Source organism: Mesocricetus auratus, unplaced genomic scaffold (genome assembly GCF_017639785.1).
Source record: "Mesocricetus auratus isolate SY011 unplaced genomic scaffold, BCM_Maur_2.0 Super-Scaffold_100043, whole genome shotgun sequence".
NCBI classification, from domain to species: Eukaryota; Metazoa; Chordata; class Mammalia; order Rodentia; family Cricetidae; genus Mesocricetus; species Mesocricetus auratus.
This window is the reverse complement of record NW_024429220.1, coordinates 5,154,951-5,173,939: the sequence shown is the minus strand read 5'-3', so window position 1 is coordinate 5,173,939 and position 18,989 is coordinate 5,154,951. Positions and strand designations below refer to the sequence as shown.

At 43.4% G+C, this 18,989-nt stretch overlaps 1 protein-coding gene across 8 annotated transcripts in view; it reads right to left on the bottom strand.

The window, feature by feature from the left end:
* Positions 1 to 18,989, bottom strand: part of Magi2 (membrane associated guanylate kinase, WW and PDZ domain containing 2) — a 1,397,005-nt gene that overhangs the window by 130,944 nt on the left and 1,247,072 nt on the right. For all 8 annotated transcript variants that reach the window (XM_040735144.1, XM_040735143.1, XM_040735146.1 and 5 more), the window contains 2 exons: positions 12,251 to 12,342; positions 3,785 to 3,977 (listed from right to left, as the gene is read on the bottom strand). In XM_040735144.1, coding sequence (XP_040591078.1) covers positions 3,785 to 3,977; positions 12,251 to 12,342 — 285 coding nt within the window. The remainder of the gene's footprint in view (positions 1 to 3,784; positions 3,978 to 12,250; positions 12,343 to 18,989) is intronic.

The following is an 18,989-nucleotide window of genomic DNA, read 5'->3' as shown; positions in this document are numbered from 1 at the left end:
GGCACTGTTGTCTTTGAGAGCTTGATGTCAAGCACTTCCTATTCAACCGGCTCTGCATTTGGACAGTGCTGCTGTCTTTCCAAACCTCTCTGTGGTGTAGCCATCCACAGGTTTGCACTAGAAAGACACAGCAAGAGCCAGGCACTTTACTCGAAGAGACTCTTCCTTTGGAAGGGTGGGCACGGTGAATGGTGCCTAAAGGTGAGAGGCCTTGGACTCAAACATTTACTATTGGTGGGGCTTGATTCTCATTGGCACATTGCTGGTCTAAACTTCTCATGCTGATTGTTAAAACTAATTGCCAAAGTTTATAAATGGGGAGAGCTGATAGGATTATGTGTGCAGTCACTGATAATGATACATGGGATTAGGTTCAAATACTAAATATGATTTATTTCGGCAAGAGGTGGGTGACCACCATAGGTTCCAGCTCCCAGCTTTCACCCAGGCTGCTCTCTGTGACCTGCCCTCTGTCATGGCTGCACCTTTGACTACTCCAAATGGGAGTGGCCAATGCTACAGTGTGGGTGAGGTGGATATCTCACTACAATTATGGATTTGTAATTTCTCTTGACTTTTTGGAGCTGGATGGTGGCGGCCTGCTGTCTGGGCCACCGTGTTCCTGACAACTTCCAAGTACTTCTCACAAATATCAAATTTATTCATGTGCTAACTAGGTGAGGAATACACATCCAACAGGAATTTTGCAATCAGAGCCTTCATTTCCTTTCTAGAACTCTGCTCTCTTTGGATGCTGGAGAGAGACGCTGATTGCATGGAGACTGACTGTAACACGTTTTCATTAAGCCATAAACTCTCTTTCATATCCATTCTTGATCCACAATTTAGGGAAGTCCTTAGGGATGTCTTACTCTCAGACAAACAGTGTGTATCCAAAACAATGTGTCATTAGATTGAACATCTCAAAGCTGAGCTACTAAGCACATGAATATTTATACTTTCAGCATAGCAATTAAAGCTACTCTCTTAACATCCTTGGTGGTGGGGGTGACCGACCAAATACTGAAGCTGGAGATACAGCTAAGACAGCTCTCAAAACTCATTCAAGGTGCAAGATCTGTGCTTGTGAGTCCCAGGAAAAGACAGAGGGTTTGTCTCTGTACCTTCAGAGCCTGTCCTGAACTAGCTCTTGTAGACCAGGCTGGTCTCGAACTTACAGGATTAAAGGCATGTGCCATCACCACCCAGCAACATTGCTTGTTCTTTAACTCAGCAATTTCCCATGTTTGATGACTCAGTTTGAAGTTGAAAAAACTTGGCATTTCTACAATTAGTGTGTACATGTTTCTTAGAGCTTAATATTTGGAGCAGGCTTTTGTGTTATTTTAATTCCTGACCAGTGTTATCAGCCTGTCAGTATGCCATGGTGAGTGTGTTCTTTTTCTGACGCCGCTGTCTGGAAGCCAGTCCCTGCCTTCCCACACAAAGCAGGTTATCTTCCTGAGCCAAGATGGAGGATGAAATTCCTACGGCCTTGCCATTCCCCAGCTCCTAGGCTCCAAATGGCACTGCTGTGAGATAAAGCACCAACGATTTCTCTTCCTGTCTTTGTTTCTGCTGAGTTCACTTCCTGTTACTCTGGATCACCCCATCCTTAGCCAGGCCTGCCCCTCCCACTGCCCTGCTAACCAGAGCAGAATAACAGCAAGATTATTTAAAAAGTCTGCCCTCCACCCCATCACATCCATCTGGAATTGTCCTTTTTTCTTTGAAGAAATGCAGCGATGAGGAAGTTTCTTTTCCTATTCGTATGCCTTGTAGAGTTCTTCTACCCTGGTTTTTAGGCATTTATTTTACCCTCAAATTTTCGGTATCAATAGCTCTTTCAAGGAGTCTGGGCTGAATGATTATCTCTTGTAGTGTGAGCAAACTGTAGCGGAATGTTATCAAGAATTAAACGCACTCCGGATGCACTCAGAAGTCTAGCAGAGAGGACTTGGTAAGAACTGCAGCAAAGAGCGCTTTACGGAAGTCACAAGACCTCCAAATGGCAAGAGTACCTTTGTGCCACATTTGGCCTATACTCCAACAGCTTGGGTTGATTAGGGCAAAATTTAATTTGCAATAATCAGTTGGTGTCAAGGAGAGCATGAAATTATGTTGGTGTACTTGATTTGTACTCTGTAGCATAGTTCCTCATAAATCAGTTATCTTTTTAATTTATCTTCAGGTTACAGTACATATAGCACGACAACCTCTTTTTGTTAAAAATCACTCTGTAGGGAAGAGAGGCAGTTAGATGTTAACCAAGCAGCACTGTCTCCCTCCTGGCCACTCGCTCAAGGAGAAGGCATAACTCAAGGTGTTTTATTTCTTCGGGTCAAGTGGTATGCCATGGATTTGAGAAGACAAATGGAACATTGCAGCAAACCCTCCACCCAGTGCAAGATATATAGTGGTCTCTGCTGGTGAATCTGATGCTTCGCCTGATTTGCTGTTTGAAATGACTGCCCCTGCTCAAATGCTAGTTTCTATGGGACTCAAAAAGAAAAAGATATTTAGTTCAAGTAATGTATCTTAGGCTTTCTATTCACCCACAGCCTGTGATTAGCAGGTGGCCTTTTAAAAAATTCTCATGGAAGAATTAGGGAGTGGCATTCATCAATGATCTATCTTTGAGTGAGTGGGATTTGGAGCTGATAACAGCGTAGAAATGAAGACTTTCACTGGAGATGAGTTCACCTCAGCACTGTTACTGATTGTGGACTATTAGGCAATCTGTTATTCCTCGGACCTCAGTCTCCCTATGTGTCATGAAAAGAGTTACTAGGGTCACCCCTAATTTTAGAACTGAGTCTGTAGAAGGGAGTTCAAGTGGCTGAGGAGATGGGCCAGTGGGTTTCGGGACAGAGGAGGGGACATGGCTGAAGTTGCTGCCTCAGTGATTCACAATACAAAGCGTGGGCCTGCCTCAGGGGGAAAACTCATGGTGCCAACATCAACCAGCGTCCAAGGCTGCAAACCCAGCATGTGACTGTGAAAGACACACCCCGTGGAGAAAGAACTCTCCACTGAGACTTGATAGTGAAGAGAAGAAATGAGAAAATATTATGAATATATGGGTTGACTTTTAAATATATATCTTTGATGGATTCTTTTTGAAGCCAAGAAAATAGCTGTAAAGGGAATAATTACTTGTAATTTATCTGTTGCATAAGCTTAGAGCTACATGAATTATGCTTTCTCAGCGTGAGAGCTGCAGTTCCCCATATAGGGTGGTAGGTATATTGTTACCTTTTATCAGGCGCCACAATGAAAGCTAATTTTCCATCCTGGTTTCCTTATTACAGTATAAAAATGCTGTAGTTTTTTATTTGTAAACACAATGAGAAACATTTTCGAAAGGCATATTTTCCATTATTATAATGTTTTCCTTATAACAAGCATGTACCAAAGAACACAAAGTAGACACATCTTGATTCAGCCCCAGGCTTTTCTAGGAATTTTAACGACTACATTTAAATGCAGGCCTCAAAGACGGGATTCGTGAGGTGAAAAGCTGCACTTCAGAAAACAGTTGTGGCGCAGCCAGCTTGTTTCTTTGCCTACACGACGCAGAAGACGGCTGCTCGATGCTCCCTCACCTCCCCAGAGCCTCCCACCGCCTCACCCCCTCGCTGCCCACCTCCCCAGAGCCTCCCACCGCCTCACCCCCCTCGCTGCCCACCTCCCCAGAGCCTCCCACCGCCTCACCCCGCTCGCTGCCCACCTCCCCAGAGCCTCCCACCGCCTCACCCCGCTCGCTGCCCACCTCAGGACCTACCTCCGCCTGGCAGCTTTCTTCTCACAGTGAGGTTAACCTGCCCATTGCGGGCTGCGTGGTGCATGAGGTCAATGACGTAGCGGTGAGTCTTGCCAGCCACCGGGATCCCATCCACATAGACAAGCTCATCTCCTGGGTGTAGACGGCCATCTCTGTCGGCTGAGCCCATGGCAATGACGGCTCCAATCAAAATCTGGAGAAGCGAGGAGAGAGCATTCACATATGTGTACAGGACACACACTTGGAGAGCAGGTTGTGAGAGCATTCACATATATGCATACAGGACACACACTTGAAGAGCAGGTTGTGAGAGCTGGACAGATGACCTTCCAGGCATCTCTCCTGCTGTCTACTACTTAGAGAAAAACGAGTACCTTGAACTTACTGCTCATTTCCATAAAGTATCCCATGGGGGACACTTGCAGAATGACTCATAAACTGTCAGCCTTAAGGGGAATTACAACTCAAAATACGCTGATGCCAGTTGGCCACCACATTCGACCTCTGCACTGGACTACCGTGGAGACTGGGTGCTGACTCCTGTTCTTAACTGTGTAGCCTTGAATACGGTCTCCTGAGCTTTGCAAACCACACATTTTTCACTTACAAAATGATGATAATAGGACCAGTTCATAGGATTGTTGGGAGAGGCCAGTGAGAACGTGTCTGTAGAGCATTTAACTTTTGCATGACATTGTATGTGTTCAAACGTCAGGGGGACACCTCTTGTTCATCACCATTAATCTCTGATTAAAAAGGTTTTTTTTCCTCGCTTGTTTACTTTGAGACACTGGGGGGGTGGTAAAGCAGAAAGAAAACACAATGATTATTTTTTTTCCTGGCTGATTGACTTAAATACTCCCAGCGGAACTTTCTCTAGCCTCATTTCATTCACTGACCGTTTCCTCCGAACACTGTCTTCCTCTGCACAAAAGAACATTTCCGGATCCATGTGCCCTCCAGTGTTTCTGTGGGAGATACAGCACCACTGGGCCAGGGAGAGAAGAGGTGTGTACTCTGGAACCCAAGGAATTATAATAATACCCTAACTAGGGCGATGATGAAAAGCACTATACACGGCTTCCAAGAACCCCGTGGCATCTCTTCAGTTAGTGTCTCAGAAGGAAGAAAGTGGTGTTCAGTATTTTAGTTTTGCTGTTTAACCTAGAAAATTTGCTCCAAGTCATGCACAGCAGGTCTCGTTTCCTTTTGTCAGTGGCTGAGCTGCATGGCTCTTGAAGGCTGTGTTTCAGCAGCCCAACAGTGTTACAGAGGCCTCACTCCAGGTTTTCAGTCCTTGGCGAAATAATTTCCTTCAAGTCTCAGATTTGTGGATGCCAGCTAGCTTGCAGAACAGCCCCACCTGGCCTGGATGTCTTCAGGCTTGGTACCAGCCGATGCTCTTGAACTTCGTCCTGTTTCTCATGTCTGTCAGTATGGCAACTGGCTCTGAAGGCACAGACCTTTTAGGTACAGGCGACGCTGCAGTTCCAAGGATTTCACAGCTTTACGTGTGCATAGAGGAATGGCCATTTCCTACAGTACCGCTGCAGCCTTCTATTCCTGGAGGGGGTGGGTGAGGAATAGCACTGCTTCCCCTTCTGCTATCACCGGGAAGGCTTGGTGCTTCCTGCCTTAGATACTGACAGTCTTGCTCTTTTCCATAGACCTGCTGTGCCTACTTGCCATAGTCTAGAACATGGGCACACTTCTGACAATCTATTTTCTCTTATTGCCATGCCAACCTGAATGTCTGAATTTCTTTCTAAAGACATTCCAGACTGCTCTTCAAAAGGCTCAGCCCGCTACGGAGTGCTTCAAAGGTTTTCCAAGTGCTTTGTGCAAAAGCCAGTTAAAGTAAGTGTTTATTCTCCACTGCCCCCTGGAAGATGCAAAAGAAGATGCTTCAACCTTTGCATTTCCTGTATAAGGAAGTAGCAAAGTTTACGACTAGTTATATCGAAAACAGTTTATGAACTTTGTGGCTGGCTAATTACCAACTACAAGGCGAAATTCTGCTTCTACCCCGTGAAACTTTGCAGCTGTGAGAGCCTACAGTTACAAAGGGGCCTTATACAAGCATAGGAAAGGTGAGTTACACACTGGGAAATTCGGGTTCCTCTCTTGCTGTGGGAAAATGCAAGGATGTACACATACAATTGAAGCCACATTCTCTGCCACTCATTAAAGGAAACTCCCTGTAAAGCCTTGCTTTCTTGCCACATTTCCATGATAGCAGTATTGTCTTCATCTATTCATTTCAGCAAAGATTCACTGAGGAGTACAGGGATACCATATAGATGCCAGGAATCCACAGTAAAAATAGAAATAATCCTAACCTTATGAAGCCACCATTGTGGTGCATAAGAAATGTAAAACATATGCAACCTATATAGTGTGTTAGAAGACACATACAATAGGAAAAACAGCAGGTGTGGGGGTGTCAACCATGTGGTCCAGGCCATGTTAGGGCTGGTTAGAGTAGGCATCATTGAAAAGTAGACACTTTGAAGTGTAAAATGACAATGAAATGCACTGAACACATTTTCCCCCATTTTTTGTTAACTCTTTGAGGATTTCATACCATCCTTCCAAGATCACCCTCCATTCCTTCACTACCAAACTTTCTTTCTTTCTTTCTTTCTTTCTTTCTTTCTTTCTTTCTTTCTTTCTTTCTTTCTTTCTTTCTTTCTTTCTCTCTCCTCCCTCCTCCCTCCCTCCCTCCCTCCCTTCCTCCCTCCCTCCCTCCCTCCCTCCCTTCCTTCCTTCCTTTCTAAACTCATCAAGAACAGTTGGTGAGGCCCACATAGTCTTGGGTATGTGCCTTCACTGGAGTGAGGTCAGCCCTTCAGAGGCTGCGCCCTTAAAGAAACTGACTCCCCTTTCCTGGCAGCTCTCAACTGCCAACAACTGCAAACAAAGGACTGTGTGGTCCTTTGTTTCTGTCTCCCTTCCTCCAGACTGAGGCTTTGTCTGGCTTGAGCTTGCACAGCCTTTGTGAATGATATCATCATCATCATCATGAGTTCGTATGGGCAACATACGAAACTGGAAAACAGTTTCCTTGCCGCCATCCACTTCCTGTGGCTCTTACAATCTTCCCACCGACTTTTCTGTAATGACAGCTAAACTTTGGGAAGAGGGTGTTATATAGATTCCCCATTTAGAGCTGAGTGTTCCATAGTCTCATCTTCCCCATACTTTGACCAGTTGTGGGTCTCTGTGTTAATTGTCATCTACAAAGCAAAACAAAACAAAAATGAAACAACATAGATTTTCTGATGATAGCTGAGAGATGCACTAATCTGGGGTATAATGATAAGCCATTAGGAATCAGTTTAATCTTACGTCTATTTAGCCACATAACATCTGGAGGCTCTCCTGTAGGCCTAAGGACCTGTCTAGTCACAGGTTCTTAGTGGCTCTAACAATGGTGACAGATATGGTTTTCCACTTGTGGAGCAAGCCTTACATACAAGTAGAAGATGGTTGGTTACTCCCTTCACTCTTGGACCATTATTGCCACAGTGGGCGTGTCTTACTAGGCTGCCTGTTGCAGCACACATGATTCGCAACTGGGTAAAACTGGTGATTACTTTTTTCTTTGGTAGCACATGTAGGTCTCCAAAACTATGAAAGCTAGACAGTAGGGATTCGACTTCCAGGTGAACACCAACTTGATTTCCGTTTGAACACATTTAAAACGTTTCAATTTTAAAGTTCCACATGTTTTTAAGTTCTAGTCTTTCAAATCTTCTTTTACTTTGCTCTTTCAAATCTTGAATACTTGTTTTTTATATAGGCTACTCAATTAACACTTTAAATAAATTCAGCATGGCATTATTTGTTAAGTAGTTCTATATAATTATCTCTATATGTAATTATATTGGAGAATACACACTCTACTTTGTTTTTTAAAAGGGTTGCTGTAGCTATTGACCTGAGCTGTATATTGTGCATTGGGTGGGCATTCTGACCTGACCTGTATCTGGCATGGTGGATAGGCATTGGAGGTGTTTGTCTGTTAAAACATGTTTGCCCCAGCCATCGGGAACAGAAGCTGAACACTCAGGCTGCCATTGCTTCCGATGCTCCTGTTAGCCTTGTTCCTCAAACTGGCAGTTTCATACCTTCGTGTGTGTCCTATTTCACTGGCAATACAGGCTTAGTTCTATGAGTCTCTCTATTTAGAAAAAACCCTGCTTTTAAAAGGCTTTAAATGTGATTTGTATACATACTTGATACATTCTATTATTTCCCATTTGCTGTATTAACTGCAGGGACAGGATAATCTATGACTCCCTCTTGCGCACTATAACTCCCGTTGGCTTCCCAATGTGTGTGTTACAGATTGATGTACGCTCATAAGACCACGTCTCAGGGTACCTGACCCTTTCAGAAAGTTGTTCACCAACTTTAGGGTGTATAGGTATCACCTGTGAGCTTTCAAACTCTTCTAGGTCATGTAGAGTCTTGGGATTCTACAGGCCAGAGATGAGGTATGAGGTTATCTGCTTTGGGGTATGGTCTCAATGTGTAGCCCTGACTGGTGTGAAATTCTCTGTGTAGATCAAACTGGACCCTAACTTACAGAGACATGCTTGTCTCTGCCTTCTGATGTAAAGGTGTGGTCAACACATCTAGCCTGAATGTGAGATTTTGCATGGTTAGCAAGCTCTTGAGCTAGACTGAGCATTTCCTTTTAGTTCAATGGCCACAGGACCTATGGTTTTACTGGTCATATCCCAAACTGTCCCTGCACTGTTCACTCTCCAGGCTTACGGAAACTCGGTCTAGGTTCCCTTATGTATCAAATTTCATCTTCCTTCTGATCTCGTTGACCACTGGCCATATTGGCCAGCCAGTCAGGCCAGCCAATGCAGCCTTGCCACAGCATTATTCCTCTGTCCTTAACTTACTCTTTAGCCAACCCCAGACTCTCTTCAGATTTCCCTTCTCCATGCCCTTATGGGAGCATTCTGACACATCTCTATTGTTCTGGCCTGGAAGGAAAAACTTAGTGGGGAAACAGAAAATCAGGTCTGCAAAGCAGTCCATGCCCTTGGGTCTTTTCAATCTCATATCAAGTGCTCAGCCCTAAAATCATATACATATGGGCCACACTAAATGGACTCACCAGGTTGTATTTATTCGTGTATTTATGTGACAATAATACATAATGGAAAAGAGGCCATGAACCTGAAAGGGAGTGGGAGGTGTGGCATGGGAGGAGCTGAAGGAAAGAGGAGGGGGATGACATAAACACAGGACTCATACACCAAACAAACAAGCCCCACAGAAACAAACCAACGCCACAACCCTACTTTATCTCAAGCTTTGAGGGCGCGGCACAAAACAATGTATGCTGTGAAATAGCAATTTATATTCAGGTCGCTGACATACCAGGGAGCTAGGTGAAAAGATAATGCTAAAAGGAAAACAAGACCCAAAAAAAGCCAAATCATAAATGGCCTCTACAGGCCTTTAATTTATTCTGATCCTTCCTGTACGGGCCACCCAGAGTCAGCACAATCCAGCAGATCTGTCATTGACCAAGTCCCTCAGGTTGCCATAGTGGCAGACACTTCAGGTCGTCTCCTTCTAAAACAACTCTAGGCGTTTGCATCAAACTTCAGTGCAAGTAATAGGTCCATCCAGTGTCTGCCTTTACTTTGGAAGCTTTGTCTCCACACAGGCTTTTCTCCACTGTGATATTTTTTAGATCTGTCCATTTTGATGCCTTTTCATTGCTTTTGAGCTCACAGCAGGAAATCTCATTTTTGTTCCTTTATGGTGTTTTTTTTTCTTCATTTTTCTACTTTTATTATAACTGTGAAAAGTCTCTCTGTCGAGAAAAAATGACTGGACACTTTGCTTGAACAGGAGCCTCCACTGTTCAGTGCTCGTGGAAGCCTAGTTGTTATGTTCAGTGTGAACCCCAGGGCGTCAATACCATTTCAGAAACCTGTTTGATGTGACCTGTGAGATCTTGGTTGATGAACACATCACCTCCCTTGCCTCAAACGCCGTACCACACCAGCAATTAAATGAGGCAGGGGTTGGGTTTGTGTGTTATCTGTGAGCTCAGCAAGTGGAGAAGCAGAAAGGATGGGCTGATAGGAGATTTTTCTTAGAGTAGACCCCTTGATGCTGACACAGTCACTCTCTGAGGTCCGGTACTCTGGCTTTGAAGGCTCACTTTTTAGCCTTTCCTGTGTTGGAATGAGCTAGGCTCCTACTCTGTTGCTGAAGGGCCAAAAATCAGAAACTGCTGCAGGAGTGTGTTGTAAGTCATTTAAATGAAGGAATAAGCAGGAATGAATCCCAATAAGAACAGTAAAGATAACCAGAAATCCACGCAACCTGAGGCTTATATAGATACTTGACGTTTAGCTGCTATGCTGAAGGGGAGGAAGGATTTAGGAACGCAAGGACTGTGTTCAGAGGGCTGGGAATCTGGGAATCTGTGCAAAATAGGCAGAGGGATGTCCCGAGCTAAGTGGGGACTGTGCACATGCACACTGGACCTTGATTCAGTGTGATGTGTACCATTTAGCTAGCCAGTTTTATTGCTTTTGTGTTGGATTAAGTCTAGAACAGTGCCTCTTTAATACATGTTGTGGTGGCCCCCAGCCACAAAATGATTGTGCTGCTGCTTCGTAACTGTAATTTTGCTACTGTTATGAATCATAACGTAAATATTTTATATGCAGGATACCTGACATTTGACTACCAAAGGGGACTCCACCCAAAGGTTGTCGAGAAGAATATCTCGTTTTTTGAGCTCATCAAGTCTACACATATCCCATGACTTTAGCAAGCCTGTCTACCTCTGGAGAAAAGGATATCTGGGGGTGATGTTTATTAACTGGGGTGGTGGTATAGCTCCCAAACAGACAGTCATGAGCCTTTAGGTCCAGCAGATGTCCTGTAATCAGTGGAGTCAACATGTAATAGATGAAAATGCCCTGTAATCAGTGGAGTCAACATGTAATAGATGAAGATGCCCTGTAATCAATGGAGTCAACATGCACATAGATGAAGAAACTCTGGGACATCTCAGCCATTTGCATATGAAATGAGCTGTTGAGGGGAATGAGGCTGGAGGACTGACTGGTCAGGAGACAGAGGATCTCAGAACCAGGTGACAGGGTGGGGACACTGCTGTGAAATGAATATGCTGTCCTTAACTAAGTCCCCAACAACCAAGTCCCTTCAGTAAGTCTGAAGACCCTGGGGGCCTGCATTACCTTGAGGCCCTCTCCCATTCTCAAACACCAAGGGGACCAATGGAACCAATCTTTGGCCACAGTGTCTTCCCATCTTTCTCGGCAGCTGGAGGTTTAGGACACGCTGGGTGACTGTTGCCCATTTTATTCCTGGGAATTAGGAACCCTTTCCCCTGGGGTTTTCTGCAGTAAGAGACCTCATATTACATAGTGGAGCTCCTCTCGTGGGGCAGCAGAAGAGTCTCCAGCATTCTTGTTAGACTCTGTTTGAATGTCTCTAGAGTGAAGGAGCTCACTCTATACAAGGTCATCGACTTGTGTTAGACTGGTCTTTTCTTCTTTTGGGAAACAATCTATTAATATTGCAGACAAGACTGATGGCCATAGACATTAATTTAAAACTTGTTACAGTCCAAGCACCAAGACTTTTAACGTATGCCATCATTACTCCTTAAATCCATTCTGTGGGATGGTAATTCTGGCTGCCCTCATCTTGCAGGTGATAAAAGTGAGGCTTCCAGTCTGGTGTCTCATGTGAGCTAGGGTGAGATGGGCTCACACTACCGTTGCCTCCTCGAGCACCATTTAAGAAATATCCTTACAATGAGTGCTTCATGAAGATATTTTAATGTGAGGTCACAAATCTAGGTTCACTATGTTTTCTGTATATCAGTGAGTGCTGGAGCTTATGCTTTCATTCTGACTATGTACATTCATATAACCATATGCACACATTAACATAAAATTACTACAGAATCACTCTTAAATTCCTACCTAGTATTCTTTCAACTGCTGCTGACCTCATGAAAATATTATTTTCATAATGTCTTAATTCAGTTTGGCTCAGATTTTTTTAGCAAAGAATTTGATTTTACATCTATGTTTTCTACCCCTCATTGCTTTTTTTTGCAAGCATATATGATTCTGTGGTTTCCAGCCACCTGTCCTGCCATGTTTTATAACTGCCTCTTACAGAATCCCATGTTGCAGAACCATTAAATAATCGAACTACTCAGGAAGAACCATACCATTCTTAGAAACAGCAGCATCACTCCCAATGATGCTTGTATTTGGTGAGGTATTGTTAGAGAACTACAAGAGTGAGAGAGAACAGACTGCAGTCTTCTTTGTGTTCTAGACATTTCCTTTTGGATATCACACCGAATGATGAATGATATTCTCCCTGCTGTCTGTACACATAACAGTCATGTGTGGATATAAAGTGGGTTTGACTTACAGGCTGTCCAGGTTCGTCTCCCCCGAGGATTCTGAAGCCAAATCCAGACTCCATCCTTCGAAGGTGGACGTCCAGTTCCTTGTAGTCTGGACCTGGCACGAAGGAAATCCCACTGAGTAATAGATACTGCCGCTTCCCATCTCCCGAGGAGCAGGACGCACCAATGATAAATTAATTTTGTGGATGTGGTTAATGAGAGTGCCGTTAGTCGATGAAAAGCACAGAGGATAGAAAGGGGGTGGTGGCAAACAGGGCACACCCTAAGTGTGCGTAGTCCCCAGCATGGTGGTGAGCATCCGAGGGTGTTTGCTAGAGCATCGCCCACAGGTTAGAGATCACATGACTTTCGGAGTGAAAGAAGTTGATGGTTGGATGACTTAATTTTCCTGAGAGCCTTTGGATTGCCTTGAAGGAGCTGGTTTGTGACTTTGAGGATGTTTGCTCTGATTGTCTCAGAAAGGAGTGAGAGAGCAGAGGGTGAAACCTGCATGTGCCTGTAAGTACTGCCTAGTAAGCTACCGCCGTCGGTCTACAATCTGATGTATCCAGCGCTGGCCATTGCTGCGTGTGTGTGCGCACGGGCGTGTGAGTGTATGCACACGCACGTGTAAGTGTGTGTGCACACATGTGTGAGTGTGTATGTGTGCATGCATAGGGTATAATTTATGTCTTTTGGGCATGCTACTTTAGTCTCTCCATAAGGTACAGGTAGAACTCTATCCAAGCCCAAGAAGAATTTCACCCCCAGATATTTTTTAATGTGAAAGCCATTATGGACTACTGATTCCATCAACATCTTCAAAGTGAACTAGAGAAGGGATGCCCATCTAAAGTTGGACCAACAGAACAAAAATGGACCTTTACAAGAAATGGAAAACTTCTGAAAGATATTTATTTTGTCACATACCTCCTTTTATGTCATTGTAATGGGAATGTGGGTTTTCATACCTGTTGGCATTTCAGGACAACCATCTTTGGGAAGAATATTTATTATACTGTTTTTGACTAAAGAAATATTTAGCAATTTCTGGGCTTTAGCGGTTTAAAGGTAGTATTAGGAACAAGCATTCAATAAAATTCCCCTCGCTTAAGTGGCACGGTTTTGGAAATTAGGATGAGATTTCAGAGAAGAATCTCCTGGGACAAAAAGTAAAATTTTGAAAACACCAAGCCACTTAAATATGGAGTATTAGTTACAGTAGACAGGGGCTCACTGAGTGATAGCCATGTATCTCTCCCAGGCTCATTGTTAAAGGACGAACACAGCATGCTAAATGCTGCCATTCTAGGCTAGCTTTATACCCAACCACCTGAGCTGCTTCCAGTGACCAATGCAGGGCAAGCCATCCATTTCTGACATGTGGGCAATGATGGCTCCCTGGTGCTCTCTTAAGAGAGCTGCCCTGGCTCACAGGCACTCCACACTCGTATGCTGTGCAATGCTCACAAGCCTCTGTGTCTGTTGTGACCAAGCACACAGTGAAGCGCTTTCCCATTCAACTACTAACACGTGCAAAGTGGAGTAACCATCAGACTTCCACTAGTCAGCCTGCATAAACTTCACAATCATCCGTGTTTTAAAGATGGGAAAGCCTAGATGTGTCCAATTATTAGTTAGAATCAGGTGGCAAAGAAAAGATGAAAACTTTGCTCAACACTATAACAAAGTGATTCGTAAACTCAGTAAGCCTTTGGGCATCTGGAGGCAGGTGGACAGTCCTATAAAACCGTTGCAGTATTTTTCCAAGGGGTGGAGAAATGCAAGGAGATAGAGCTGGTTAGGATATAACTATTCATTCTAATCTCCTGTCTGGAAACATGAGAAATACAAAAGTCAGGCGTCAGCGTTTCTGTTTTTAAGGAGACAGAACTTTTAACCTACTTCTCCTCGCTCTTGCATGACTGATGTGCACCCATGAGTGGAAAATTGCTCCTTCAGTGAGTTGGTGCCTGTGCATACTGCTAGGGGAACTCCAAAAGGGCTTTACTGTATGCTACATCTCATTTCTTAAGAGATTTTTCCTATAGGAAAAGGCCAAAAATAGGACAGTCTCAGCAATGAAGTTCTGAGATGTGTCAAGGTATGAGGAGTTTGGTTTATTTATATTTATTTATTTATTTTGTTTTTTTCGAGATAGGGTTTCTCTGTATTGCTTTAGAGGTTGTCCTGGAACTCGCTCTGTAGACCAGGCTGGCCTCGAACTCACAGAGATCCCCCTGCCTCCCCAGTGCTGGGACTAAAGGCATGCGCCACCAACGTCCGGCTCGAGGAGTTTGGCTTATGTTAGAGAGTATTGCTGTTGTTCAATGTAAAAGATTTTCATTAGAAAATGACTCAATTTTTTAAAGTGAAAAAAATGTCTAGATTTTATCTGGTTAATTTGTTTAATTCTGAAAAATGGAGACATGAGAAAGGTGCTCACCCTCCTTTTACTTTCTAATGTACCCTTTCCTGACAATTAGAAGCCTGCGACTTAAAAAAAAAAGTGTGTGAGTGTGTGTGTGTGTGTGTGTGTGTGTGTGTGCTTACACGCTACTGCCTGCAGAGGCCCAAACATAGCCTTCTGTCCCCCAGAGCTAGAGTTACAGGCGCTGTGAGCCACTTGATGTGGGTGCTGGGAACAAAACTTAGGTCCCCAGGAGAGCTAGTGCTCTTAGCTGCTAAGGCATCTGTCCAGCCCCATGAGTTCTGGCTATTGCTCTGAGCTGCTGTGTGTGTGTGTTCTTCGAAGAAGGTGTGAGCAACATGGCATCCAAGTAAGGCAGAGCCGGAGAAGGGTCACCAGACAAGCATGCCAGCAGATGAAACTTACTCATCACCAGACAAGCATGCCAGCAAATGTGACTTATTAATTTTTTTGTTGTTAATTTTGCAGGCTGCAGGGCTAGAAACTTTAGGGACACAATTAGTGGGAAAATAGTTTAAATGATAGATTGTCTTAAGTGGTTAATTTTTATTTTTAAAAAGAGCGTTTAGAAAGATAATTTTTCTTTTGTTCCTTTTTCCTCCTTTCTGAGTCTGGCCTTGCAAAGCAACTAAAATTACATGTACAAAGATAGGAAGCATTGTTCTTCCTCCTCCTTGGTTGGTTAAGAAAGAGCTGATGTTCTCAAGACCTCATCTTGGCTGCTCTCCTAACCTGATGATGGGCTCAATTACTGCATCATGTTTTATCTTTCCCCTTATTAATGTAAGTCATCTGGGAGCAAACACTTCCTCCTTTACCACTGCAGTTAAGTAGCTAATCATCCCAACCTCTATCTTGTCTAAAGTAAACCATGCACTTGGGAGCTTATTAGATAATGGAGCCTGAAAGGGAACTCATCTGTCCTGAGTAACTTAGGGCGTCACTCAACCGTGCCCTGACAGCCTTGTCATTTCTGATTCCTTGTTTGTTTTCTTTCCTTCTTTTCCCTTTTAGAAGGACTGTGGGGGGCTCTTCAGATGCTGCCTTCAATGATTAGCCTTGGCCAGTGCTATGTCTTGCATAGAGGCTAGGTCCCAGTAGACACAGGCATTAAGAAACAAAGCATTTCATGGCACTCGTCTCTGATGGGATCCTGTATGACCTTTGAGGCAAGCTAGTGAGAGGGAATGAATAAGCCCTAACTTATCCTGGGTTCATACCAGTAACATAAAAGCTTACATTCAAAGCCTCACAATCAAAGCAAGGCGCGGTGGTGCACGCTTCAATCCCAGCACTTGGGAAGCAGATGCAGGTCAATCAATGCGGGCTCAAGACACAAGACAGGTGCATAGTGAGACTCAGTCTCAAAAGAAAAAAGTAGTAAACAGTCGTTATCAGCACAACTCCCCTCATATTAAAGGACAATGGCATTTGAAAATCTGACTCCTGTTTGCACTAAGATTGCTGAAGACTTAACATGCAGTACGAGCGTAAGCCTTTGCAGAGCATGGTTCTAGCATAGCATTTAGGGAAAAGGCTCAATGATCAAACACAACTGACCAATTTTATGAATGGATTCAGTCTTCAAAACTGCAAAGAACAGCATGGGTTACTATTATAACTGCCAGCTAAATTTTGGTAGTTAAGCCCTTTCACGTGTTAGTTGAAACATAAGCAGCATGGCTTATCACATTTGGCACAAAAACCTCTATTTACTTATTTTCCCTATTGAAGAGTTGCTGTTTCGGCTTTCTCTTGTAAAGGGATCTAAGGAAGACTGAGGAAGGAATGAAGGATTGAACATCCCCATGGTTGGGGATGTTCAAGCTCTCTAGATACTGAGTGGGTTAAAGAAGAATTAGTTGCTTTTGATCACCGAATCAAACATTACAGATAAGTAGCTGATACTTTTGGGTCTAGAAGAATCTCTCTTCACCTTCCCCATTTATTCCTTTGGTGATATGACGGTAGCCCAGCATACTGTGACCATAATAGAAGCCGTCACCTCTCTGGTTCTCTTCTGTGGCCTGCAGACAACTCAGATTTCTTCAGTCCTAAATATTGCCTTCTCCCTATCACACCTGCTCTTCTCTCCCAGAAATCTAGTCTTTGCTCCATCTCTGACCTCAGTCTTGGCCAGGCTGGTTTCAACTCTCTGATTACTGAATTCCTTCCTTTCTTTTTCCTCCTCTTCCCTCCTCCCCTCCTCTCTCCTCCTCTCTCCTCCCCTCTCCTCTCCTCCCCTCTCCTCTCCTTCTCTCCTCTCCCCTCTCCTCCCCTCTCCTCTCCTTCTCTCCTCTCCCCTTCCCTCCTCCTCCCCTCCCCTCCCCTCTCCTCTCCTCCCCTCCTTTCCCCTTCCCTCCCCTCCCCTCCTCTCCCCGCCTCTCCTCCTCCCCTCCCCCTTCTCCCTTCCTCCTCTCCTCCCCTCCTCCCTTCTTCTCCCTCCTCACCATTCTTTTCCTTGTTGAGACAGGATATTTCTACAAGACCCTAGCCGTCCTGGAGCTAACTATGTAGGCCTGGTTGGCCTTGAACTAAGAGAGATTTGCCTGCCTCTACTTCCCTGGTGTTGGGATTAAAACCGTGTACCACCATGCCTGGCTTGATTACTGAATTCTTTAAGGATCTTTTAACACTTTAATAACAAACTTAATAGACTTTTTCTTCTTTCATTTGATTGATTTTTGTATCTTGCTGATAATGCTGCTGATTGGACTTTTATGATCCTGGATTCTTAAAAAGCACCCTAAAGAAGACAAGGTTTTCTTTGCAAGGGGATTCTGTGGTACTCTACAGCTGGGCTCATTTTGTCTGGCAGTTTTGTCTTTAATAATTTGATAAACATGTGAGAAATTTTATCATATGTTTATTGGATATAATTATAATTTTCTATGATTTTTTTGATATGCACACTTAACAAAATATTTGAATTGGTTCTTTTTGAAACTCTGAGTTACACATTAGAATAAAGTATTCAAACTATAACTTTATCTTTTGTATTTTAAATGTAAATATGTACATCTTTACATTTGTACTTTGTACATATATGAAGATAATCTAAGCTATTGGGCAACCCTTTTATTCCTGAATAAAATAGATTTAGACATTGGGAATTTTCAAGAAATACATTTTCTGAGGCTAGTTTAAGTGAGCTTTAGATTTCCTGATTCCATTTTTTAACCATAATTACTAGGCCTCATTTTCTCCCTGGGTATAAGATATTCTTAAATATTACAAGGATTTTACAGCCAGTGTCTCAATCAAATGAAAGAGCAACTATACTCTAAAGATTTCAGACCAAGCTAAACAATTCCTTCGGACATTATTTGCATGCTGAGTAGCATCTTCCATGTTTTGTACACAGTCAGAAGAATGGCACAGAAACTCAGGGAATGGATGATCTCCAGTGCACACATTCCCCAAAGGGGTGTTAGAGCACACTGGGATGGATGATGAGTTGTCATCATGGAGACATACTACAGATGTACACTGAAGCCCACAGCCAGAAACAGAGCTGTTACTAAGAAGCACACCTTTCTGCAATGCCCTGAGTGTCCAGAATTCCCATCTAGCAGGCTAACCAGCTGTTAAGAGTGTTTCATTAGCAACTGGACGAGGAAAGTAAGTCTAGGTCTTCTTTTTCCTCCTTCATGTCTACAACGATGTTAAATATTTTAGCTTACATCACAAATGATAATGTATTTTTGGAATAGATAAGCAAAAGGAAATCCAAGTAAAATTCTTAAGATATTTCTTAAGTTCTTAAACTAGAAGCTATGATATTGTACACTAACTCAAAATAGTACCAAAACATAGCATTTTGTAATTGGGATTATTTTTTTGAAAAATATTTAGCTTTCCTCTCTTGAGATAATCTATCTTCTTGTTTCCATTTATCTTGTTTAGCAAGATCCAATTTAAATAAAATTTAAATTATAGAAGTTATCTAATATTGCCAAGCAACCACTTTAAAAATAGTTTAACAAATAATATCAATTTTAATAACATTTTAACTTAATTATCAAAACACCATCTGTTCTGTCTGGTTTTGTGTTAACTTGACACAAGCTAGAGTCATCAGAGAGGAAGGAGCCTCAGCTGAGGAAATGCCTCCATGAGATCCAAATGTAAGGCATTTTCTCAATTAATGATCAGTGTGGGAGGGCCCAGGCCATGGTTGGTGGTGCTTGGGCTGGTGGTCCTGGGTTCTATAAGAAGGTGGGTTGAGTAAGCCATGAGGAACAAGCTAGTAAGTAGATCCCCTCCATAGCCTCTACATCAGCTCCTGTCTCCAGGATCCTGCCCTGTTTGAGCTCCTGTCCTGACTTCCT